The 26,565-nt window shown below is 44.5% G+C and overlaps 1 protein-coding gene across 2 annotated transcripts in view; it reads right to left on the bottom strand.

Moving 5' to 3' along the window:
• Positions 1-26,565, bottom strand: part of LOC126266718 (titin homolog) — a 1,013,152-nt gene that overhangs the window by 945,042 nt on the left and 41,545 nt on the right. For both annotated transcript variants that reach the window (XM_049971188.1, XM_049971189.1), the window contains exon 6: positions 6,311-10,588. In XM_049971188.1, coding sequence (XP_049827145.1) covers positions 6,311-10,588 — 4,278 coding nt within the window. The remainder of the gene's footprint in view (positions 1-6,310; positions 10,589-26,565) is intronic.

Below are 26,565 nucleotides of genomic sequence, written 5' to 3'. Positions count from 1 at the left end.
CGGCAGTATTTATTTGTGTGAAAAAAATTTCTCCAAAATAAAACATGCAAAAAGTATTTACAGATCAAAATTAAGTGATGAGCATTTGAAGTCGCTGATGATTATCTCTGCCAGTTAACTTGATCCACATCTGGAGTAGTTATGAAAGGAAAGTTACAGCTACATAAAAGTCACTAATTATCACTAAGATGTTAAATTTCTTTATGTGAATACTCTAACACTGTCACTTTTCAAGATATAAATTAATTACAGCTATTTTTATACATCAGTTACAACTAAAATATCCAATATCAATACCTACACCAGGTATTGTATTTTGTTTTAATTGCCTTTAAATAAAAATATTTTATACGATTTACTTGCTATGTTTATTTTACAACGTAATCAAAAGAAAGTGAAACCTCGCTTAAGAGGCATCTTCCATAATGATTGATTACTAAGGCTAGTAGCCGAAGTGGCGTCCATTTGAAAGACTTGCATCAGACTCGTGAGTGGAATAAAATACAAAGAGTTTTTTTACTTAAAATGCTTTCGCCAAACTAGTCTGTTAACCGTTATTTTTTTCGCTATCGCACGGAGCATGAATGGTCTGTCTGTTTATTGTGGATGGCCATAAGTTTGACCATGACCTTCCGCTTCGTAAACATAGAGCTCCGACAATGTCGCGGTGTATTGGTCGCGATACGCCTCGAAACTCAATTGTGACAGTGTAGGTACCACCTCAAATATTTGGAGGGCAGGATACCGGGGACGTCCGGCCAGCTAACGCGGGCTGGTTTCGACCCGCGGGCCATAGTTTGGAGACGCCTGGTTTACACCATTGGTCGACTGCTGGTGGTGTCACTCCTGTCTAGTTTCCTGCCGTTATGTAGACAGGAGTGACGCCATCAGCAGTCGACCAATGGTGTAAACGCCCAGAAGATGACCCCTACGTCGGGTTGAAACCGGTTGGCGGTATTATAACAATAATAAATGCGATTAAGACTGTTCTTAAATAATGGACATTTTGAAAGAGCCCAATAGCGGAAAAAAATCACGCCGTTTCGAAGAAGTAACCCTTTCATTGTTTTTCGCAGTGTACGTGTACATTTCATCATTCACGGTTGACAGATTGGACGCAGCACGCGGTACAGTAGTGTCACTTGGGTTGACTTCTGAGCAGGCGTTACTTGGCGAGACGATGTATAGCAAAAGCCCGTAGTTGCGGAAATAGAATGTGGCTCAGTATAGTCTCCTTTCCAAATTTATGCACAACGCTCTACCCCACGCTATCATGGTATTTTTCTCCCTCCCTTTCCTCTACCTTGCTGACTTTTTAGACGCTACTTGCGATTCCACAACTCCCTATACTCATATTCACCACTCCATCCTCATCTTGACCAAGATCATTTGATGCACAACCAGCATCATGGTTCTAAACATTCATGGTGGTGTCTGATTTTTCTATACCGTGTCTCCCTACCACTTTCGCGCAACGACGCTCTGAGCGTGTTTTTTAGGGAATTGACTAGTTTGAACCTGGGACCTGTTGCTGGTAAGGAGACGCCAGGCCACACATGACATGTAGAATTCAGAAGAGTTCAGTGAGACTAGCGATGATACAACCAAATACTAAATGATCTCAGCGTCAGCTCCACTGCACTCCCTGTAAAAGAATCTTAATACCAACTAAATTTAGTGGAAAGGGTTCAAGGCTTTCCTATTTTTAGTTAGCTGTTAAAATAACGTCGAAAAAGCAGTTAAGTTGACCATTGGAAATTTTATTCTACACACAAAACATCGTTTATAAATTGCACTATTGATAAAAGGAAATGTTTTAATACAGGATGGTAAAAACTAACTGCTATCAACAAAAATGTGAACGAATATTCCCTGAATGGGTTTCCAAGTTCTACAATCGATCGAAGGATGACCTGTGCCATATCACATCTATAATCTTGGTTTAATTTAAGTTTCACAAAAGAGAAAACTATCAAAATGGTCTACAGTGACCCTCAATTATCTTTAATTACTTATTTAACTTGTCGTAAATTACAGTGGCTGATGTGGCTTCTCAATAACTATATAAAAGAAAAATCATCGCATTTCAGATCTGTTCTTCAAGTGCCAAATGTAAACACCATTAGTTTTAATTAACGATCGACACTAGTATTACGCAAAAAGGGGTGGTCTCAATGTTAACCTTAAGCTCTGCTTACAAAAATTCTGTCTATCCAATGAGAAACGTTATACTTTTCGTGGTGGGGCAATGTTTTTAAAGTTTGCAACGTAACAGAGACACTAAATAGTCTCACGCTAAAATCTGCAGCTGGTGTGGTCCTTTTAGCGTTATCGTATGATCTATACTGTTCTTCTGGAGGGCTCTATCTTTTAACATGTGCTGGAGGATTGTCCTAATGTAACAGACACGCGAAAAAGTCTCACGCTAAAACTTGCGGGTGGTAGTGGCCCTTTTTGTGTTATCGTAAGATCTATACTGCTTTTCTGGAGGGCTCTAGCTTTTAACATGGGCTGGGGGTGGTCCTTGACGTACCTGAGACGCGAAAAAACCTCACGCTAAAACGTGCGGGTTGTGTAGTCGTACAGGTACTCTGGCGGCGTGGGTGTCCAGCCCCTCCCTTATCGTAGGGCCTTCTAGCTTAACACGGTTCTGCTCTCGGCTTCTGTTCTCGTTTCTCCCCTCGGAACTGCGCCGGTCTCACGGTGGGAAGGTACGACATGCATTTACGCATTCTTGTGTTAGTCTGTGGTATTCCATTTAATCACTCGTTACTCGTATTACTTTGGTTAATTTAATGTCACGATTTATTCGGAGCTATGTGACATACTACTGGATTTGCTTATCATGTCAGGGTTTTCATGGAAGGTGCTGGATTTGCCTGACACCTTACATGGTTAACTACAGAATCATTCACATTATCATCAAGGATAATATTTTTACTACAATATAAAATCCCCTCTTAAGTCTTAAAAATCATCAGCTCCGTCCACCAACCTTATGTATTGTCACATGTTTTCACGTAAAAGCCATAAATATTGTCCACCGATGCGTGTTTTGAAAAACGCCATTTATTGTCACCTGTTTTTACGTATTTTAAAACGTCTTTACAAGTTTTGTAGTCTTTGGCTGAAGAGTGGCTTTATCCGCTGCTAGCACGTCCTTTCGTGAGGAATTTAAATAATAATAAAAAAAAATATCGTCAAGAACTGTCAGCTGGGGAGTCAGTCGGTGTGTCTACTTCCAGATCCGACGGCCAGTCTTCCAGTCACGACGGCCGCTGTTGTGACCGACAGTTCGCAGTTTTTCACAACACAACTTTTATTGATGTAAGTTCACAAGGTTGATAACTGAACAACAAACGAAGGGTAGCAATAACGATGCCAGTTAAAGTCTCATAATTGAGGCAAACAAAAGTTCACTTCTAAATTTCTACAAAGGTTCGTTGTTAAACACACACACTAGTACGAGTCCAATTCAGAGACGAAGACGTAAGCCTCAGCGGTCGAAGTACACGAAGTCGGCATCCGGAGTGAATTGAACTTCGGGCCTGGTTCTAGCCCCTAAATAGCTGTCTCCAGCCAGTCAGGTTTTCGCGTAGTGATACTTCGTGCAGGGCTGTGGCTCGAGCTCCCCCTGCAGGAAGTAGTGCCCGGAATGTCTGTTCCCACTATCATGTATGTAAATGGCCGGCCGGTGTTTACTATCGTGGGTTTGGTACGCCTTGGACTTAGACAACCTAATCCTCTCTTATGTAATATGGGTTGCCGGTCCTCAGGGGCTATCTTGGCCCCGGTATAACAGCCGCCAGCACACAGCAGCCTGCAAGCTGTCTTCGACGGCTGCCGCTCGTCCACCAGCTCATCATTTGGCGACTGGACTTTGAGTAACTTTTCAGCAGCGTCTACCAACAAGCTTATATCAGCGATTATTGTGATCCTTCTCAAATATTGTACATGATGTCGTATCTCTTACAGACGCGAGTTAAGTGTTGAACACAACTGAATCCGTAGTAATTGGTGTGAACTTTGACTCTGAAGAGTGGCTCAGTTGTTGTGTTAGTAGTAGATATTGTAGAGGCGATATACTCACTTTAAAGCGTGTTCAGTGTTACAGCACGCTGAGGCCTAGAAAACCTCGTTGCTACGGTGTACCCTACAACTGGTCACAATACAGTAACGATAAGAATCTGACTTATAAAGACTGGTCCGAGCTCTTATAGCCAAAATTATGGAGGCGATACACGATCCTAAACTAAATGTTTTGAGAAAAGCAACCAATGGTCGTAAATGAATATTCTGGAAGAACGAGTTCTTGAATGAACATTGAGTTCCTATTTTGCCAGTCCTAGTCATCTTTTGATGTCTCCTTGCTGCATCCGTCGTTGGTTATTTTGCTGCCTATGTAGCAGAACTCCTTAACTTCATCTACTTCGTGACCATTAATCCTGATGTTAAGCTCCAGACAAGTTATGCCTGTAATTATTCTTTCTGTGAAAACGAAATTGCCTATAACCTGGTCATACAGTAACTCACACCTCACGTTCACTTTTGGCCAATCTCGGACATTTTCGTAAACATCGTTATGTTGTTCTGAGTCAGATATAAGGCAACTGTGACTTTTTACACAATCATTTGTGTGGAATGTTTCTTGTTCTGAAAGCAGCAACTGTTTAAGAAAATTTGGAGTGTCGTCTGCTTCATTTAGCGTTAAACTGCCGAAGTTGTAAACATAGGGTGATGGGTCGGTTTTACCTCTTGTCTAATCTGCGTTTTGTAGGCAAGCAGCAGTAACCCTTTACGCATATCATTGAAAAGTCACCCTGTGTGTGTGTGTGTGTGTGTGTGTGTGTGTGTGTGTGTGTGTGTGTGTGTCTTTCTGTAAAATACTCTACTGCCCATTAAAATTGCTACAATAAGAAGAAATTCAGATGATAAACGGGTATTCATTGGACAAATATTTTATACTAGAACTCTCATGTGATTACATTTTCACGCAGTTTGGGTACATAGATCCTGAGAAATCAGTACCCACAACAACCACCTCTGGCCGTAATAACGGCCTTGATACGCCTGGGCATTGAGTCAAACACAGCTTGGATGGCGTGTACAGGTACAGCTGACCATGCAGCTTCAACACGGTACTATAGTTAATCAAGAGTAGTGACTGACGTGTTCTAACGAGCCAGTTGCTCGGCCACCATTGACCAGACTTTTTCGGTTCGTGAGAGATTTGGATAATGTGCTGGCCAGCGCAGCAGTCGATCATTTTCAGTATCCAGAACGACCCGTACAGGACGTGCAACATGGGGTCGTGCATTATCCTGCTGAAATGCAGGGTTTCGCAGCGATCGAATGAAAGGTAGAGCCACATATCTGAAATGTAACGTCCACTGTTCAAAGTGCCGTCAATGCGAATAAGAGGTGACCGAGACGTGTAACCAATGGCACACCATACCATCACGCCGAATGGTACGCCAGTATGGCGATGACGGCTACACGCTTTCAATGTGCGATCACCGCGATGTCGCCAAACACGGATGCGACCATCACGATGCTGTAAAAACAGCCTGGATTCATCCGAAAAAATTACGTTTTGCTATTCGTGCACCCAGGTTCGTCGTCGAGTACACCTTCGCAGGCGCTCCTGTCTGTGAAGCAGCTTCAAGGGGGCCCGCAGCCACGGTCTCCCAGCTGATGGTCCATGGTGCTGCAAACGTCGTCGAACTGTTCGTGCAGATGGTTGTTGTCTTGTAAACGTCCCCATCTGTTGACTCAGGGATAGAGACGTGGCTGCACGATCAGTTACAGCCATGCAGATAAGATGCCTGTCATCTCGACTGCTAGTGATACGAGGCCGTTGAAATCCAGCACGGCGTTCCTACTAACCTCCTGAACCCACCGATTCCAAGTTCTGCTAACAGTCATTGGATCTCGACCAACGCGAGTAGCAGTATCGCGATACGATAAACCGCAATAGCGTTAGGCTACAATCCGACCTTTATCAAAGTCGAAAACGTGATGGTACGCATTTCTCCTCCTTACACGAGGCATCACAGCAATGTTTCACCAGGAAACGCCGGTCAACTGCTGTTTGTGTAAGAGAAATCGGTTGGAAACTTTCCTTATGTCAGCACGTTGTAGGTGACGCCACCTGCGCCAATTTTGTGTGAATGCTCTGAACAACTAATCATTTGCATATCACAACATCTTCTTGCTGTCGGTTAAATTTCGCGTCTGTAGCGCGTCACATTCTTGGTGTAGCAATTTTAATGGCCAGTAAGGCGATGAGTGTGAGCTGGTGGTGACTTACCATGTCGAGCCTGGGGCGGCGGCCACTGCTGGAGGTGATGGTGGCGCTGCTGTCGGAGGACCTGGACCGTTCTTCGGTTCTCCAGGGACGCCGGCGCTGCCAGCGCGACGACGGCTCCTCCAGGGAGATGTCAGAGTCTTCCGGGAGCAGGGTTGCCCCGGGCCCGCTAAGCGTGTCCGAATCCTCGACCTCTTCAGAACGGGCCCTGTCCGCCCCAACCTCTCTCCTCCTAGAGGAGACGTCGGATTCGTCGGCAACACCCTCTTTTCTCGCCAATATCCTGTCGCTCATTTTTTCGGCTGCGTAGGACTTGCTGTCTGCCACTGAGTCCTCTCCCTTTGTGATACCAGTGTCGCTCACTGGCTCTTCTTCACCTTTCCTCTCCACCTTGTCTTTAACTGATCTTCTTTTTCTTACCTTACCTTCAGTTTCAGTTTCACTTGTGTCCTTTTCCTTACCACTTACTTCCTTTATCTCCTTAACTTCTCTCTCTGACACTTTTGATGCCTGTTCTTTGATCACAGTCTTCTTCTCATTTGCTTTATCATCAATTAATTTTTCACTGGTCTCTCTTTCCCGTTTCTTCGTCCTTTCTTCTCCATCAACCTTTCCACTTTCCTCCCTGCTGCTTTTAGACACAAAAGTTTCGTCCACTTTACTCTCTCGTTTCGCATCCTCTTTTTCCTTTATCGCTTCTTCTACTCCCAGTTCGCGTTCGCCTGGTTTTCCTTCAGATTCTCCACTATCTTTTTTAGCCTCTAATTTAGCTGTTTTCTGACTGTCCTTTGACTCAGACACCTCTTTCTTTGTGCTACCGCGTTTCTTAACCTGTGGGACCTTTTCCTTCTCTTCGGTCTCTCTTTGCTCGCTACTTTTCTTTTCTTCTTGTTTCCTTTCTGCAGGCTCCTGTTTACTGCTCTCTTCTTCCTTTCCCATATCTCTCTGGACGACGTCTTGCTTTTGCTTAATACTCTTGTTTTCCGTTGTTCCATCTGTAGCATCTTGCTTTTGCTCTGCGGCCTGTTTCGATTTTGAAATTGTAATTGAATCTTCACGCTTGTCAGCTTCGGTTGTTTGCTCTTTCTTCTCTTCTTCTTTCTCCTTCTTTAGGTCATATTCCTTCTCCTTTGACTTCACCTTAGAATCCTTGCGTTTGAGTTTGTCAGTTTCTTCTTTTTTCGACTTCTGCGTCTCATCTTCTACTTCTTTCTTTTCCCTGAGCTTTACATCTGCATATTCCTGCATTCCTTCTCCATCTTTTGTAATTACTGCCTTATGGTCTTCTAATTTATCTTCAGTCTTTTCTTTTTCTTTTTTCACTACCGTTTCTGACAGGGACTCTTTTATCTTCTTTGATTTTGATTCGTCTTTTTTAGTGCCCTTCCGATTACCAACTTCATCAATTTCTTTTTCATCTTGTTTCTGTTTGCCATCCTCCTTCAGTTTCTCTGCTGCTTGCTTTTCACATTCTTGTTTCGGTACCTCTTTTTCACTTGTTTGCACTTCTTTTATTGTTGCTTCACCTGGAACTTCTTTCTTCAAGTTTTGCTCTTGTTTTTTACTTTCTGAGACCCCCTTACGATAAACTTTTTCACCTTCCTGTTCATCGGTCATTTTTGCTTGTTCATCACGATGTTTCGATTGCATCTGTTCACTTTCCTCCTTTTTCTGCTGCTCAACGCTTATATCCGTAGTTACAACTTCTGTATGTTTCTTCTCTTCTACTTTATCATCTTTCTGTGTTTTTCCATCTTTAGTATCTTCTTTCTTTTTCGCAATTACTTCTGCATCTTCTGTTATCTTAACCGTTTCACTTTTTGTATCCTGTATCTCTTTCTGGTCTTCTAGTTTCTTTTCTATTTTACTTTCCTTCAGATTTTCCTCTTCCTTTGCTTTACTCTTCTCTTCTTCTTTTTTCTTTTTTGGTGATAGCTTCTTAAGGCTTGGACTTTCCTTCCTCTTGAGTTCTTCTGTTGTAGCTTGCTGGTCCTTTTCCAATTTCACATCGCTTTTCTTCTTCTCTTCTTCTTTCTGCTTTTCTGCGCTATCATCAAGAGATTTAATTATTTCCTTCGATTTCTCATCAACCTCCCCTCTGTTTATCACATCCGCTTCTTCTGTGGTTTTCCGTTCTTCCTCATCTTTAGAGACACTTTTCTCTCCTTCTTTTTTCTTTTTTGGTGACAACTTCTTAAGTCTTGGACTTTCCTTCCTCTTGATTTCTTCTGTTGCGTCTTCCTGACCCTTATCAGTTTTCAGATCACTTTTCTTCTTGTCTTCTTCTTTTTGCTTTTCTGCAATATCGTCAAGAGATTTTGTTACCTCCGATATCTGGTCTAACTCTGCTTTATTCTTAAGATCAGAATCTTCTGCAGTTTTCTGTTTTTCCTCATCTTTAGGCATGGTCTTCTCTCCTTCTTTTTTCTTCTTAGGTGAGAGTTTCTTCAGAATTGGACTGTCCTTTCTGAGTTCCTCTGCTTTAGCCTTCTCATTTCTTTCAGATGTTAGCTCACTTTTTTTAGTATCTTCCTCTTTCTTATTTTCTTTAATATCAGCTAACGGCTTTCCACGTTCATCTTTCAAGTTTTGCTCGAATCCTCGTTTATCTTTATCACCTGATTCCTCAACGGTTTTCTTCGGTGTTTCAACTTTAGTTTTACTTTCTTCTTGTTGTTTCTTCTTAGGCGACAGTTTCTTAAGCATTGGAGCTTCCTTCTTCTCAAGGTCTTCTGTTTTAGCATCAGATTTCTCAGACTTTGATGCGCTTTTCTTTTGTTCTTCCTCTTTTCTCATTTCCTCGACGTCGTCTAATGGTTTTATCTGTTGTTCTTCCTCTTTATCCTCTAAAGCTTCTTTACTTGCAGCAGCTGGCTTCTGCGCAGTTTTCATTTCTCCGTCGACATCAGTTTTTAATTCTTCAGTTTTCTTCTTGGGTGAGAGTTTCTTACCCTTTGGACTAGCCTTCCTCTTGAGCTCTTCCTTTCCAGTATCATCAGGTGTTTCAGAAATTTTTCTTTTTTCTGTAATATCATCCAATGGTATCTTTTCTTCCTTTCCCCTTAGCTGCACTTCTTCCTTCATATCAATTTCTTTTGCTTTATTTTCATCCATGCTTTCAGTAGATTTATCTGGTGTTTTCAAATCCACTTTCTGTTTATTCTTGTCATCAACTTCTTTTACAGGGAATGTCTCTGTCTGAATTTCGACTTTGTCCTGTCTTCTGTCTGTGTCTTTCACTTGCTCGGACACTTCGCGATCGTCAATTGTTCCCTTAGTGGTAGTCTGTTGTATTGCTTTTTCTTTAGTTTTGTCACCTTGCAGTTCTTCTACTTCCACGTCGGTTCTATCCTTCGCTTCTGTCACTTGTTCTCTAGGCTTAATTTCGTGTTCTGTTCTTCCTGCAGCCATACTTTCTTCAGCTTCTTTTGTCTCAACTTCAGTTTTATCGACCTTTGTTTTCTTTTCTTTATCCTTCAGCTCTTGTTCTTGTATTTCCTTTCCTTCTTTCTCCGATTCCAATTTTTCTATTTCAGTTTTAGTCTCTATTTCAGTTTTTGTTTTGGTCTTAGATTTCAGCGCTGCTTCGGCTTTCGTTTCGTCAATTTTACTCTTATCTTCTTCTGTTTCCTTGCCTGCTTTTTCCGCAACAACTTTTGGCTGTTCTTCTTGCTTAGCTGCATCATCCTTCAGCAGTGCCTTCTCAGATTCCTTGTCGACTTTTTCTGCAGTCAGCTCTTTACGTCTTTCTTCCTCAGTCAGCTGTTCTTTTCCAGTGTCTTCCTGTGTTGAGGACTCAGTGGCTGCCAGACCTCGTTCGTCCTCCGCCTTCTGCGTAATGTCCACCTGCTCTTCGCCCCCAGACCTCCGCGCTTCGGCCTGCTGGCCTTCGGCGCCCTCCCGCGGCTCTCCGCGGGCGACGCGGTGCTCGGCGACCGTGGCCCGCGGCCGCTGCTCCGTCAGCTCCTGCGCGCGCGCCTCCAGCTCCACGCCCGCGCCGCTGACGTCGGCCAGCGACGTCGCGGCGGACAGCGGCCTCTGCTGCAGCGCGACGGCCGCCTCGCGGCCCGCCGCCCCCACCGCCGCCACGGCCGCCACCGCCGCCTCCGGCAGCGCCACCGCGGGCGCGAGCGCCGCCTCCTGCGCCGGCACCTCCTCCGCCTCCACGACGGCCACCCGCTGCACGGCGGCCACGGCGAGGCGGGGCTCCGCCCCCGACACGGCCGCCGTCGCCGAATCCGTGCGGTCCGACAGTGTGTCCAAGTCGCCTTCCAGCGTCACCTGCCGACACAGCGAAGGCGGCGTCAGCTGAAAGCTCTCGGCTCCATTTGCTGCTCTAATTTGTAAATCTCCGTTGTAGAAATCAACGTGGATTTTGCAGAATATTTTGTGAAACCCACATCTCCCTTTCCGTCACGAATCTCAGATACATCTGCATTATTGAATGGTTAAAATTGTCACTCTGTCCCCTCGTTTTAGTCGCAGATTGCAGATATAACGCTTTCTGTGAGCAAAAAAAAAAAAAATTATTTTGAGATGTCGAGATGGAGAAGTAGTACCAGTATTTGCCAGAATTAAACATCACATCAACTCCAGAGCGGGGAACAAGAAAAAACGCAAAGCAAGCATGGCACTGGTGAGAGAGAGGATTTGAGATATGCGCCATAGGTTAGGTGTTGTAGCCAAGGACATGTTAAACCTTCATCTGTACATGGCAGCCTTCTTAATATGCGAAGATTGGGCCTAGGTAGAACTTGCCTCCTGGTCTTTAGCGGAGTGTGCCAGAAGGAATGCCTCGTCTTGCCAGTCTGCAAAGTTTGACCGCATGACTAAGAAGGCTTAGCAGGTTGAGGAGACTCTGACTGTGACATCTCTAAGTTTTGCAGCAAACACATGGTGTGTCATGGGGTGATCACTCTGTCTTTAAAATAATTGCAGAGCCACGATGGCTTCAATATCGTTTACTAGATGACCGGTTTCAGCACTCTGAAGGTGCCATCATCGGACCTGTGAGGGTGTAACACAACAGCTTTGAGGGAAGGCTTACATGAGTTAACTATCTACATCTACAGCTACATCCATATTCTGCAAGCCACCTGACGGTGTCTGGTGGAGGGTACCTTGAGTACCTCTATCGCTTCCCCTTCTGTTCCAGGCTCGTATTGTTCGTGGAAAGAAGGATTGTCGGTATGCCTCTGTGTGGGCTCTAATCTCTCTGATTTTATCCTCATGGTCTCTTCGCGATATATACGTAGGAGGGAGCAATATACTGCTTGACTCTTCGGTGAAGGTATGTTCTCCAAACTTTAACAAAAGCTCGTAACGACCTACTGAGCGTGTCTCCTGCAGAGTCTTCCACTGGAGTTTATCTATCTACAACTACATCTACATCTACATGACTACTCTGCAATTCACATTTAAGTGCTTGGCAGAGGGTTCATCGAACCACAATCATACTATCTCTCTACTATTCCACTCCCGAACAGCGAGCGGGAAAAACGAACACCTAAACCTTTCTGTTCGAGCTCTGATTTCTCTTATTTTATTTTGATGATCATTCCTACCTATGTAGGTTGGGCTCAACAAAATATTTTCGCATTCGGAAGAGAAAGTTGGTGACTGAAATTTCGTAAAAAGGTCTCGCCGCGACGAAAAACGTCTATGCTGTAATGACTTCCATCCCAACTCGTGTATCATATCTGCCACACTCTCTCCCCTATAACGTGATAATACAAAACGAGCTGCCCTTTTTTGTACCCTTTCGATGTCCTCCGTCAATCCCACCTGGTAAGGATCCCACACTGCGCAGCAATATTCTAACAGAGGACGAACGAGTGTAGTGTAAGCTGTCTCTTTAGTGGACTTGTTGCATCTTCTAAGTGTCCTGCCAATGAAACGCAACCTTTGGCTCGCCTTCCCGACAATATTATCTATGTGGTCCTTCCAACTGAAGTTGTTCGTAATTTTAACACCCAGGTACTTAGTTGAATTGACAGCCTTGAGAATTGTACTATTTATCGAGTAATCGAATTCCAACGGATTTCTTTTGGAACTCATGTGGATCATCTCACACTTTTCGTTATTTAGCGTCAACTGCCACCTGACACACCATACAGCAATCTTTTCTAAATCGCTTTGCAACTGATACTGGTCTTCGGGTGACCTTACTAGACGGTAAATTACAGCATCATCTGCGAACAGTCTAAGAGAACTGCTCAGATTGTCACCCAGGTCATTTATATAGATCAGGAACAGTAGAGGTCCCAGGACGATTCCCTGGGGAACATCTGATATCACTTCAGTTTTACTCGATGATTTGCCGTCTATTACTACGAACTGCGACCTTCCTGACAGAAAATCACGAACCCAGTCGCACAACTGAGACGATACCCCATAGCTCCGCAGCTTGATTAGAAGTCGCTTGTGAGGAACGGTGTCAAAATCTTTCCGGAAATCTAGAAATACGGAATCAACTTGAGATCCCCTGTCGATAGCGGCCATTACTTCGTGCGAATAAAGAGCTAGCTGCGTTGCACAAGAGCGATGTTTTCTGAAGCCATGCTGATTACGTGTCAATATATCGTTCCCTTCGAGGTGATTCATAATGTTTGAATACAGTATATGCTCCAAAACCCTACTGCAAACCGACGTCAATGATATAGGTCTGTAGTTAAATGGATTACTCCTACTACCCTTCTTGAACACTGGTGCGACCTGCGCAATTTTCCAATCTGTAGGTACAGATCTATCGGTGAGCGAGCGGTTGTATATGAGTGCTAAGTAGGGAGCTATAGTATCAGCGTAATCTGAAAGGAACCTAATCAGTATACCTGAAGACTTGCCCGTATCAAGCGATTTGAGTTGCTTCGCAACCCCTAAGGTATCTACTTCTAAGAGACTCGTGCTAGCAGATGTTCGTGTTTCAAATTCTGGAATATTCCATTCGTCTTCCATGGTGAAGGAATTTCGGAAAACTGCGTTCAATAACTCCGCTTTAGCGGCACAGTCGTCGATAACAGTACCATCGGCACTGCGCAGCGAAGGTATTGACTGCGTCTTGCAGCTTGTGTACTTTACATACGACCAGAATTTCTTCGGATTTTCTACCAAATTTCGAGACAAGGTTTCGTTGTGGAACCTATTAAAGGCATCTCGCATCGAAGTACGTGCCAAATTTCGCGCGTCTGTAAATTTTAGCCCATCTTCGGGATTTCGCGTTCTTCTGAACTTCGCATGCTTTTTCCGTTGCCTCTGCAACAGCGTTCGGACCTTTTTTGTGTACCACGGGGGATCCGTTCCATCTCTTACCAATTTATGAGGTATGAATATCTCAATTGCTGTTGCTACTATATCTTTGAATTTGAGCCACATCTCGTCTACATTCGCATAGTCAGTTCGGAAGAAATGGAAATTGTCTTTTAGGAAGGCTTCTAGTGGCACTTTATCCGCTTTTTTAAATAAAATTATTTTGCGTTTGTTTCTGATGGATTTGGAAGAAATGGTATTGAGCCTAGCTACAATGACCTTGTGATCACTAATCCCTGTATCAGTCATGATGCTCTCTATCAGCTCTGGATTGTTTGTGGCTAAGAGGTCAAGTGTGTTTTCGCAACCATTTACAATTCGCGTGGGTTCGTGGACTAACTGCTCGAAATAATTTTCGGAGAAAGCATTAAGACAATCTCGGAAGACGTTTTCTGCCTACCACCGGTTTTGAACAAGTATTTTTGCCAACATACCGAGGGTAGGTTGAAGTCCCAACCAACTATAACCGTATGAGTGGGATATTTATTTGTTACGAGACTCAAACTTTCTCTGAACTGTTCCGCAACTGTATCATCGGTGTCTGGGGGTCGGTAGAAGGAGCCAATTATTAACTTAATTCGGCTGTTAAGTATAACCTCCACCCACACCAATTCGCACGGAGTATCTACTTCGACTTCACTACAAGATAAACCACTACTGACAGATACAAACACTCCACCACCAATTCTGCCTAATCTATCTTTTCTGAACACCGTCTGAGACTTCGTAAAAATTTCTGCAGAACTTATTTCAGGCTTTAGCCAGCTTTCTGTACCTATAATGATATCAGCTTCTGTGCTTTCTATTAGCGCTTGAAGCTCAGGGACTTTTCCAGCGCAACTACAACAATTTACAACTATAATTCCGACTGTTCCTTGATCCAAGCACATCCTGTAATTGCCAAGCACCCTTTGACATTGCAGCCCATCCCGCACTTTCCCGAGGCCTTCTAACCTAAAAAACCGCCCAGTCCACGCCACACAGCCTCCGCTATCCGTGTAGCCGCCAGCTGAGTGTAGTGAACTCCTGACCTATTCAGCGGAACCCGAAACCCCACCACCCTATGGCGCAAGTCAAGGAATCGGTCGCAAAACCGTCTGAGCCTCTGATTCAGACCCTCCACCCGGCTCTGCACCAAAGGTTCGCAGTCGGTTCTGTCAACGATGCTGCAGATGGTGAGCTCTGCCTTCATCTCGTAAGCAAGACCGGCAGCCTTCACCAAATCAGATAGCTACTGGAATCCAGAGAGAATTTCCTCAGATCCAAAGCGACACACGTCATTAGTGCCGACATGTGCCACCACCTGCAGCTGGCTGCACCCTGTGCTCTTCATGGCATCCGGAAGGACCCTTTCCACATCAGGAATGACTCCTCCCGGAATGCACACGGAGTGCACACTTGATTTCTTCCCCTCCTTAGCCGCCGTATCCCTAAGGGGCCCCATTACGCGCCTAGCATTGGAGCTCCCAACTACCAGTAAGCCCACCCTCTGCGATTGCCCTGATCTTGAAGGCTGAGAATGATCCTCTGAAAGAGGGCAGGCAGCTGCATCTGGCTCAGCCAGAGACAGTGCCTGAAACCGGTTTGTCAGACGCACCGGGGAGGCTTTCTGATCAGCCTCCGGGGACGCCTTTCGCTGCCTGCCACGCCTTGGAACGACCTCCCAATCAACCACAGGCGAGGGCTCAGCCCCACTGCGGGCAGCAACCGGGGCAACCACAGCGGCAGACCGATCTGGGGACAGACGGGACGAGGTTGACATCCCCGTGATACCCGAGTCCGGCTCCCCACAGTGGTGCCCATTGGAAACAGCCTCAAGCTGCGCGACCGAAGTCAGCGCCGATTGCAGCTATGAGCGAAGGGATGCCGAGTCAGACCTCATCCGAACACAGCAATCGCAGTCTCTGTCCATTCTAATCGATGTTGAACAACAGTTACTGAAACACGAGTCCGTGCCTAGATAACGCAAGCGAAACACGCAAAGAATGTATCAACTAACCTGTACAAATGCCTAACGACTGCGCTACAATCTGCTGAATTTACGATTACAGTAACTAAAACTCGAAATTGCACCTCCTATACAAAACTCACACGCAATTTAAATAAGAATCTACGAAGTAAACACTAAAGCGCGATGCTACAACTGTCAAATACTATAATACGCCCGAAATATATGAATTAAACAATGCAAGTACCCAAAAACACGCCAAGAAATTAATTAAACTATCTAACAAATAAGTAAGCTAGGGTTATACGACTTGCTGCTGCAGCTGCTTATCCAACGGCGGCAGGGAGCACAATCATCTCCGTAACGCTTTCGCGATTACTAAATGATCCTGTAACGAAGCGCGCTGCTCTCCGTTGGATCTTCTCTATCTCTTCTATCAACCCTATCTGGTACGGATCCCACACTGTTGAGCAGTATTCAAGCAGTGGGCAAACAAGCGTACTGTAACCTACTTCCTTTGTTTTCGGATTGCATTTCCTTAGGATTCTTCCAATGAATCTCAGTCTGGCATCTGCTTTACCGACGATCAACTTTATATGATCATTCCATTTTAAATCACTCCTAATGCCTACTCCCAGATAATTTATGGAGTTAACTGCTTGCAGTTGCTGACCTGCTATTTTGTAGCTAAATGATAAGGGATCTATCTTTCTATGTATTCGCAGCACATTACATTTATCTACCTTGAGATTCAATTGCCATTCCCTGCACCATGCGTCATTCGCTGCAGATCCTCCTGCATTTCAGTACAATTTTTCATTGTTGCAACCTCTCGATACACCACAGCATCGTCTGCAAAAAGCCTCAGTGAACTTCCGATGTCATCCACCAGGTCATTTATGTATATTGTGAATAGCAACGGTCCTATGACACTCCCCTACGGCACACCTGAAATCACTCTTACTTCGGAACACTTCTCTCCATTGAGAATGACGTGCTGCGTTCTGTTATCTAGGAACTCCTCAATCCAATCACACAAATGGTCTGATAGTCCGTATGGTCTTACTTTGTTCATTAAACGACTGTGGGGAACTGTGTCAAACGCCTTGCGGAAGTCAAGGAACACGGCATCTACCTGTGAACCCGTGTCTATGGCCCTCTGAGTCTCGTGCACGAATAGCGTGAGCTGGGTTTCACACGACCGTCTTTTTCGAAACCCATGCTGATTCCTACAGAGTAGATTTCTAGTCTTCAGAAAAGACATTATACTCGAACATAATACGTGTTCCAAAATTCTACAACTGATCGACGTTAGAGATATAGGTCTATAGTTCTGCACATCTGTTCGACGTTCCTTCCTGAAAACGGGGATGATCTGTGCCCTTTTCCAATCCTTTAGAACGCTTCGCTCTTCTAGAGACCTACGGTACACCGCTGCAAGAAGGGGGGCAAGTTCCTTCGAGTACTCTGTGTAAAATCTAACTGGTATCCCATCAGGTCCAGCGGCCTTCCCTCTTTTGAGCGATTTTTATTGTTCCTCTATTACAATTATTACAGAACCAAATACCTGAAACGTGGATTAAAATTTATAAAATCATATGGACATCATTTCACATGAGGCAACCCATCTGATAAAAATCATTGTCACAACCAATAAAAAACTACTCTCATGATCGTTCTTTCCATATTTTCCATATTTTTCCATCGTTCTTTCCATATTTTCCATATTTTTCCATAAAATATGGAAAGAACGACCATGAGAGCAGTTTTTTATTATTTTTTATTGGTTGTGACAATGATTTTTAATAGATGGTCTGCCTCATGTCCCATAATGTCCATATGGTTTTATTAATGTTAATCCACGTTTCAGGTATGTGGTTCTGTAAAAATTGTAATGTCTATAGTTATGTAAGCCCTACCTCAAATGCGGCCGCTGGTGGCCGAGAGGTTCTAGGCGCTTCAGTCTGGAACCGCGCGACCGCTACGGTCGCAGGTTCGAATCCTGCCTCGGGCATGGATGTGTGTGATGTCCTTAGGTTAATTACGTTCTAGGGGACTGATGACCTGAGATGTTAAGTCCCATAGTGCTCAGAGCCATTTGAACCTCCCTCAAACCTGTTATGTTGTACCTTCAGAGACCTGATGATGGCACCTTCAGAGTGCCGAAACCGGTCATCTAGTAAACGATATTGAAGCTATCGTGGCTTTTCAATTATTTTAAAAATATATCTAAGTGGCACACTATTTGATTACTCAACCATTAGGGTACTTAGCATGGGTCTCAACTTCCAAACGACCCCTAGAAAACTGCCTATCTCAGGTTTCGTCAGTGCAGTAAAGCAAGTTGGAGCCACACTTCCATCTAATGAGGCAGAGGAAATCCGCCGACAGACTTGCAGGACTGTCACCACAGCCAGGCCTCCAAAATCGAACGTCACAACTGACGAGGGGCTTGCACTCAAGAAGCTCCCCGAAGGCAACAGTGCTGCAGTGCTGCCAGCACGCAAAGGGGATTCAACAGTCATTTTGCGACTGGTGGATTAGGATGAGAATGTACGCCAATTTATGAGGGACCCTGCATACAGAACTTTGGAGCGTACCCCACTGACAAAGTGGACAAGAAGACTAGGTCTCTTCCGAAGAAAACAGGCATGCCTGATAAGATCATCAGACAACTATGGGCCATAGCATCACAGCCACCTAAAATACAAAAGGAGGGCGTGCCCCCAAGTCCAATTGTCAGTAAAATTGGGGCACCTACGTACGCAGTAGCCAAGCACATGAAAAACTGCTGTCTCCGTGGGGAAAAGTGTTTACCACATCCGAAGCTCAGAAGACTTCCTGCAATGCCTCAAGCAACTGCACATCACAGATTCAGATATCATGGTTAGTTTTGATGTGGTATCGCTGTTCACTAGGGTCCCACTGAAAGACTCACTAGAAGTGATTGAAATTTGACGGTGCTCTGTTGGACCTGTTCAGGCATACAGTAACATACATGTATTTCCTGTACAGGAACCTTTATTACGAGCAAACTGAAAGTGTGGCTATGGGCATTCCACTGTCTCCTGTGGTTGCCAACATGTTTCTGGAGATTTCTGAGGAAAGTGCGTAAGATACAGCGAGATATAAACTCACAATCCTCTTCAGGTATGTGGATGAAATCTTCGTGATCAGGCCTCGTGTGAAGGACAGGCTCAATGAGTTTCTTGAACATATTAACTCATATATCAACTTCACCATGGAAATGCAGAAGATTGACCAGCTGCCGTTCTGGATGTACTAGTTGAAAGAAAAGCAGATCACAATGTGTATCGAAAAGCCATACACACTGATTTACTTGTGCAGGTCAGCAGCTGTCTCTACCCTGTACTGAAGAACAGGGTATTTAAAACATTGGTCCGAACAGCACGTGGCCTGCCAGACCAAGAGAGTCTAATTACAGAAGCTGATCATCTTAAGACTGTAATCTGCAAAAATCGATACACGGCCAAACATATTGAGACGGCACTCCAATCAGCCACTACACCACAGATTCCGGAAGCAGAGCAAGAGAAAGCAAAGAAGGTGGTGTATCTGCCCTATGCTGGTTCTATTTCTGCCAGAATCAGTAGCATCCTCTGTAATCACAATATCAAGTCCATCCAGCAAGGTCGAGGTACTGGTGGGAGTGTTAAAGACGACCTTGGGTTATGGAAACCAGGGATTTACAATATATCTTGTAAATGTGGCATGTCCTACATTGGCTACACAACAAGAACAGTAGATACTAGGTGCAAAGAACAACAGAGGTACACCCAATTAAGAGAGGTGACGAAGTCAGCTAATGCTGAATACTGACTAGAACTAGATCATTCTGTGAATTACAAGGAAGCCGAGATGCTATCACAGACCCCAAATTTTGGAACAGTGTTATAAGAGAATCGATTGAGATAAAAGTAACTGATCTCATGAACAGCGACATGAGGTACCAGACAAGTAGAGCCTGGGATCCTGCTCTGGAGTTGTTGAAGGAGCAAAGGGGACGGCTCCAGCACTCGATCAATAGAAGAACAGAAGGCAGCCGACTGAAGATGGAACGTCCACGAGCGGGTGCGACGGGCGCGGACCGCAGAGGGAACATCCAGAACCGCAGCGGACCGAAAACAGAACTGCAACGCTACAGAACATCTCAGTGAGTGGGAGTTGACAGCAGGGCGAACGCCTGCTGCCTCAGACAGAACGCTTGGTACCTCAGACAGGATTCCAAACACACCAGACCGAAGATGGAACACGCAGGAACGAGTTTGGTGGGCACGGACCACAGAGGGAACATCCAGAACCGCAGTAGATGGAAAAGAGAACGGCAACGTTGCAGAAGATCGCAACGAGCGGGCGCGGACTGCAGAGGGAACGCCTGCAACCGCCGGTGGAAGGCCACGAACATAAATACTGGTCCAGGTGAACTGGAGGACCCGTCTCATGTCGCATCTGACCAAGGTTACGGGCTACGCTACCGGAATACCGGGCAAATTCGACTCTGGGAACCGGCAGAACATCTGACGACACAAGAAAACAAAATTTTAATTTGAAGTATTTTGGGTGATTACTAGCTGAGTACTCGGTGTTGCCCAGTTATGTATTTGTTCAAATAATCTATTAGTTCATCTCCTTCTTTGCCCTCTCTCTCTCTCTCCATCTCCTCCACTCCTCTCTCTACCTCCTCCAGCCTCTACCTCTGTCCATTAACCCTTCTCTCTGTTCATTCTCCTCCTCCCCCTATCTCTGCCTATTTCCTCCTTACCGGTCACTGTCTGTCCATCTACTCCTCTACCCTTCACTCTCCACGTTATCGCATTCACCGAAATAGGAGGCTGCTGGTTCTCAACCCCGCAGTATTTCTTTTCAGACTGTGGATAATATGCGTACCAAATTTGGTTGAAATCGTTCCAGGAAGTAATGATGAGCTTTTTACCCATGTCATCATCCGTGTACGCACGTGTTAATATATTTCACACATTTCAACATGTTCCACATCATTAGCAGACACCTTCCACGCGAATGTCTAGCAAATTTCGCTCTGCAGTTCAATTTCCACACAGCTCAATGTTTATGAGATGGTGTCTCCTGAACTATGTGCTCTACAATGATATAATTTTGAAGGAACATCCAGCGATATATGTGGCTATTTTCTGCGAAATGTTTTTTTTTTTCAATAGACTCAGTAATAAAGAAGTAAAAAGTTAAAACGCATGCATGACGCGGTAGTTTGTGCCGCATCTCAGTGTTTATGACGTCATATTTTCTCAACTAGGTATTGTACAATGATACATTTGTCTAGGTACATTCAGCAGGATATGTGGATAACGTCTTACAAATGAGTTAGTAGTAAAGAAGTTATAAACGAAAATGTCTTTCATGAAGTGGCAGTGTTTCACGCGATTATATTTGACGTCATATCTCCTGAACTTTACTTTGTAAAATGATATATTTGCGTCGGTACATACGGCGGCATACGTGTATGTGTATATTGTCTCCAAAATGTGTCACGAAAACATTTAGTAGTAAAGAAGTAATAAACTGTAACGTCATGATTCAAGCAGCTGTTTTAGTGAACGAACAAAGAAAACATAGTAAGCCATAAAATTTTCTCTCCTTTTTTATGGGGGGGGGGAGAAAGTTTCGTAAAGGTTTGACATCATGTGTTAAATTTGTTGCAAGAGTCTAAGGGCTCTCATTCTCAAATGCTCGATGACTGAAGCATTGGTATTCGCGCTTGGGTTGCTACACTGTCTTTTCACCCCCACCCCTTTGATAGGTAGGTGGTTCTTATCCACACAGTGATTATTTACATGTAGTAAGTGAACTGAGAACCGAGTTTGGTTGAAATTGGTCCAGTTGTTTAGGAGGAGATTTCGAACGTACATACATTCATTCATATATACGAGCATCAATTTTTATTGGATTATTGACTGAACTAAACAAAATAAAATGCTGGCATTAGAAGCCGTTTAAAAGGCATAAGCTTACGTGACGAGCGCCAACCGAGCTATGAACGTCGGCTTCCGACCGCTGTACGGTTCCGTATCAGCTCGGTTACCGAGTGGCAGATTGCTCCCCAAAGAACTCAGGTACTCCATTAAGAACTGTACGCAGTGAGTTTAAGGGTAGCTAAGGAGTGGATCTCGCAAACAAGACGTGAGACTTGCGCTTGTAAAAAATTATGAAGAGTATTCAGCTGAGAAAAAGGGATTAACTAAATAGTATTGGATAGAAACAGTCTTGGTTGCAATTTTTTTTTATTTTTCAACTATGTGTTCGCCTTATTTAGGCATCTTCAGGTTGATCTTAATTCGGTATTTCTTAAAACGATCCTTTAGACAGTGTAGCCAAAGGACATCGTCGAATACATCAGGCCAACATCGCCTTCGTTAAACTCAGTGAAAACTTTTCTAGATGGACGGGAGTGACTTCAAGATCTGCATAACGCGTTCCGGTTCACAGGAGGGAGCAACAAAATAAGATGGGGCTCAGGTAGTAAGCATCTAGAAAAGTTTTTACTGCGTTTAACGAAGGTGATGTTGGCCTGATGTATTCGACGATGCCCCTTAGCTACACTGTCTAAAGGGTCGTTTTAAGAAATACCAAATTAAGACCAACTTGAATATGCCTAAATAAGGCGAAACGCGTAGTTGAAAAATAAAAAAAGAATAAAATTGCAACTAAGACTGTTTTTAACCAATACTGTTAAGCACTGGTTTGCTGTATGCCACATATGGATTGGAAGAATTAACTAAATAATAAATTAGACTAGAAACGGCGCCAGTGTAGCTGCGCCCCGCCTCAACAGCGGCATTACCTCTACTGCTGTCGCTACGAGTCTCAGAAGTCACACCATGTCTTTCAAAATCTTTGTCTGAAGTGAACTCAGACCGCAGGCCGTGCTGTGACATACCGCAGACACCCCATACTGAGGTACGCAAGTGACATTAACTACACTGCATGTAAAAGTTTCCAATAAGAATAGAGCAGGTTCGTAGACAGGAAAAAATGGCTTGAACTTTACAATCACTGAAATCGCCAGTGCAATCAGCAGCCACTACAAAATGAGTGCCAGAAACATGACCTGCAATTGTAATGGAATATACGGAACGAAAATGAAATCTAATCGGACTGGGAATAGTATGACACCTCTCAAAGTATTTGAGTGAGAATCCGTGTACATCTCTTGAGGCTGCTGAAATCACAGCAGCCGGCCGGTGTGACTGAGCGGTTCTAGGCGCTTCAGTCTGGAGCCGCGCCACCGCTACGGTCGCAGGTTCGAATCCTACCTCGGGCATGTATGTGTGTGATGTCCTTAGGTTAGTTAGGTTTAAGTAGTTCTAAGTTCTAGGGGACTGATGACCTCAGATGTTGAGTTCCATAGTGTTCAGAGCCATTGGAATCTTTTTTTTTTTTTTTAATCACAGCAAGCAAACTACCCGGACTATATTCATCCAACAGCTGAGAATATGAGCACGTACCGATAGCCAACGAACTTTACACGTAATTTCAAAACTTTACGAAACATTTTCTCGCTGGCTCTCCCCACAAAATAATGGAAAGCAACAGTTTATAGCTTAGTTCATTTTCGCTGTTCATGCAGTAAAACGTAAACATCACGCACGATGTTTTAATTTATATCTGTTTTCCTATTAATTCTACTCGCAACACTGTTTTCCAACAGTATCCACCATACACCACTGAATGCACCTGCAAAATTATGTCACTGTACAAACCTTAGTTGGGGAAATATGAAGTCACAGACATTGAGATGCGTGAAGTACTGCTTTATACACTGAAGCGCCAAAGCAATTGGTATAGGCATGCGTATTCACATACAGAGATAGGTAAACAGACAGAATACGGCGCTGCGGTCGGCAAAGCCTATGTAAGATAGCAAGTGTCTGGCGCAGTCGTTAGATTTGTTACTGCTGTTACAATGGCAGGTTATCAAGACTGAACGTTGTGCTGTACCCGGCGCACGAGCGATGAGACACAGCCTGTCTGAGGTAACGATGAAGTGGGGATTTTCCCGTACGACCATTTCACGAGTGTACCGAGAGGGTGGACGTGTACGGGTATAGAGACAACCTCCTCAATCCATGGACCCTGCAGGTTAGCAGAGGACTGTTCAAGGTGGTGGAAGTTCTGTAATGGTGTGGGACGTGTGCAGTTGGAGTGATATGGGACCCCTGATACGTCTAATACGTCTAGATACGATTGAGACAGGTGACACGTACGTCAGGGTCCTGTCTGATCACCTGGATCCATTCATGTCCATTGTGCATTTCGAAGGACTTGGGTAATTCCAGCAGGACAACGCGATGTGACAGCCAATAAGTCTAGAATTGCTACAGAATGGCTCAAGGAACACTCTTCTGAGCTTAAGCACTTGGGCTGGCCATCCAGACATGATCATTATTGAGCATATCTGGCATGCCTTGCAATGTGCTGTTCAGAAGAGATCTCCACTCCTCGTACTCTTAAGGGTTTATGGACAGCCCTTCAGCACTACTTCAGACATAAGTCGAGTCCACGCCGTGTTGTGGCACTTCTGCGTGCTCGCGGGTGCCTACACGATATTAGGCAAATCTCCCACTTTCTTTGGCTCTTCAGTGTACATGTGAGTTGGATTTATGAAAGAACTGTTGTGGGAGTTATTGGTTTAGCTGTATTTATAGCATGGAATATTATGATTCCGCTATCTCCGGGCGGATGACTTTAATCAACAAGGAATAAATGTGTGTGAGTTCCTAAGGAATCAAAGACCTGAGGTTATCGGTCCTTAGGCTTACACACTACTTAAAGTAACTTAAACTAACTTATGCTAAGAACGACACACACACCGATTCCCGAGGGAGGACTCGAACCACCGCTGGGAGGTGCCGCAAAGGATAAGTGTTTACTTTTTATAATTAATGTAATGTGTAATACGAGAGGTGCCAGATAGCCAGGGATGATACATAGATACAGAGAAATTTTTTCATGACTGTTCAGCATCGCCATTCCGTTTCATTAAGAAGATAGGAATTTTCACCAAGATGGCGTTTTCCCTTTATAGAAAGACCCTGTGACTTGTTGAGCGTTGCCTCGCACGTGAATAGACCAGAGAGGCGGTTTCGCCGGTTAACACACTTCTATATCTGGTAACCTAATAGGTCTGGGCAGCGTCCCCAAAGCTGTGAAACTGAACGTAGTCAGGTTGCATGTAAAAAGTAGCGCCTCTCTGGGCAGCGGACGATTTTCATAGACTGCCGAGGTTTCAGATAATATCCAAGCTAGCAGTCGGTCTCACCCTGCTGGATTAACGTGCTGCGAGCGACGCAAGTCTTGTGCGGTGAGTAGAGCCACCGTCCAGGGCACAAGGAGGCGCCATGGTACTCAGGCTTAGGCTCCATGGTGAACTATGTTAACCTGAGACCCTAGAGCCCCAGAAGTTCGCCTGAAGATGCCAGTTTTGTCGAGCAAAACATTTTACAGTCTCGCTGCTGGTTGATAACGACAATTATTTACAACGGAAAGACGACGGCAATTCGAAAAAACGGCCAAAGATGCCTCTATCCCGCCGCTACAGTAATCTTAGACGATGTATTGGCTTCAGCATCACTGGATAGAATCTCTTTCGCTCGTTTTTCACGTATGATTTCGTACATGTTCCATGATTTCTTGCGTTTGGTTTTTGCTCACTGTCTGAGTGCTGTCTGTTGGTCCATTAACCAATGACCGTCTACAGCATCAACCTCGGCGTCAGGTTTGATCACAGTAATGACTGCCAAACACGATTAAAATTATCGACAGGAAGGAATGGTACAGTGGTTCATAAATAAGGATCGATTCAATTAAACAGGCATATTGTTTCATATAGGCCCATGAATACACTTACAAGAACGCTAGCACATTTAATAAATTAGAGAGCACTCATGTGAATGTCAAGTCATTATTGTGATCAAACCTGATGCCTAGGCGAATTAATCCTCGAGCAGGGAAAGGATCTGACGTTTCAGGCAACGGTCAATACAGCGAGCTGGGACTCTGAGGTGCGTCGGCCGAAGTGGCCGAGTGGTTCTAGGCGCTTCAGTTTGGAACCGCGCGAACGCTACGGTCGCAGGTTCGAATCCTGCCTCGGGCATGGATGTGTGTGCTGTCCTTAGGTTAGTTAGGTTGAAGTAGTTCTAAGTTCTAAGGGACTGATGAGTTCAGATATTAAGTCCCATAGTGCTCAGAGCCATTTGAACCATTTTGAACTCTGAGGTGCTCGTGTACGTCATGCCAATGTAAGCTGGCAGTTAGGGGGCGCAAACCCACTTTGCTCTTATGCATCTTGAAAGAAAGCTTTCGATCGAGGCGAAAGAAATAAATTACGGCCAATAATGAGTCACAGTGCATATACACCAGTCGGCCGCGGTGACCGCGTGGTTCTAGGCACTTCAGTTCGGAACCACGTGACTGCTACGGTCGCAGGTTCGAATCCTGCCTCGGGCATGGATGTGTGTGCTGTCCTTAGGTGAGTTAGGTGTAAGTAGTTCTAAGTTCTAAGGGACTGATGACCTCAGAAGTTGAGTCCCATTTTTTTGCATATCCACCACATCACCTCAGGCGATCAAAATCTTGCACCATGGAACAAAAATAGTAGTAAATACGGCTAGGAAACGACATTGAGGTAAAAATAAATCAAATAGGCAGGGAAAACAAGATACTAGCTTGCTCAGACAACTCTTCTTGGTCCATATTGGCGGTTTACATGTTTAACATCGGCAGCCGAATGTCCCAGCGCCGAACATCTAGGTACCACATTCCCCAGTACGAGTATATGGGTGAAATTCCTGAACAATTACATGCGGACTTCGTCGAAAAGTTTGCATTTCACGGAATTTTGTACTAACTACGTCAACATTTCATAATACACTCAGTGGCGGTTCGAAACCGCACATTCACAGTTGTCTCGCAAACGGGTTTGGGGAGTGACGATTACTGGAATGTTTTC

This window comes from Schistocerca gregaria, chromosome 4 (genome assembly GCF_023897955.1).
Source record: "Schistocerca gregaria isolate iqSchGreg1 chromosome 4, iqSchGreg1.2, whole genome shotgun sequence".
NCBI classification, from domain to species: Eukaryota; Metazoa; Arthropoda; class Insecta; order Orthoptera; family Acrididae; genus Schistocerca; species Schistocerca gregaria.
This window is presented reverse-complemented; position numbering and strand designations above follow the sequence as displayed.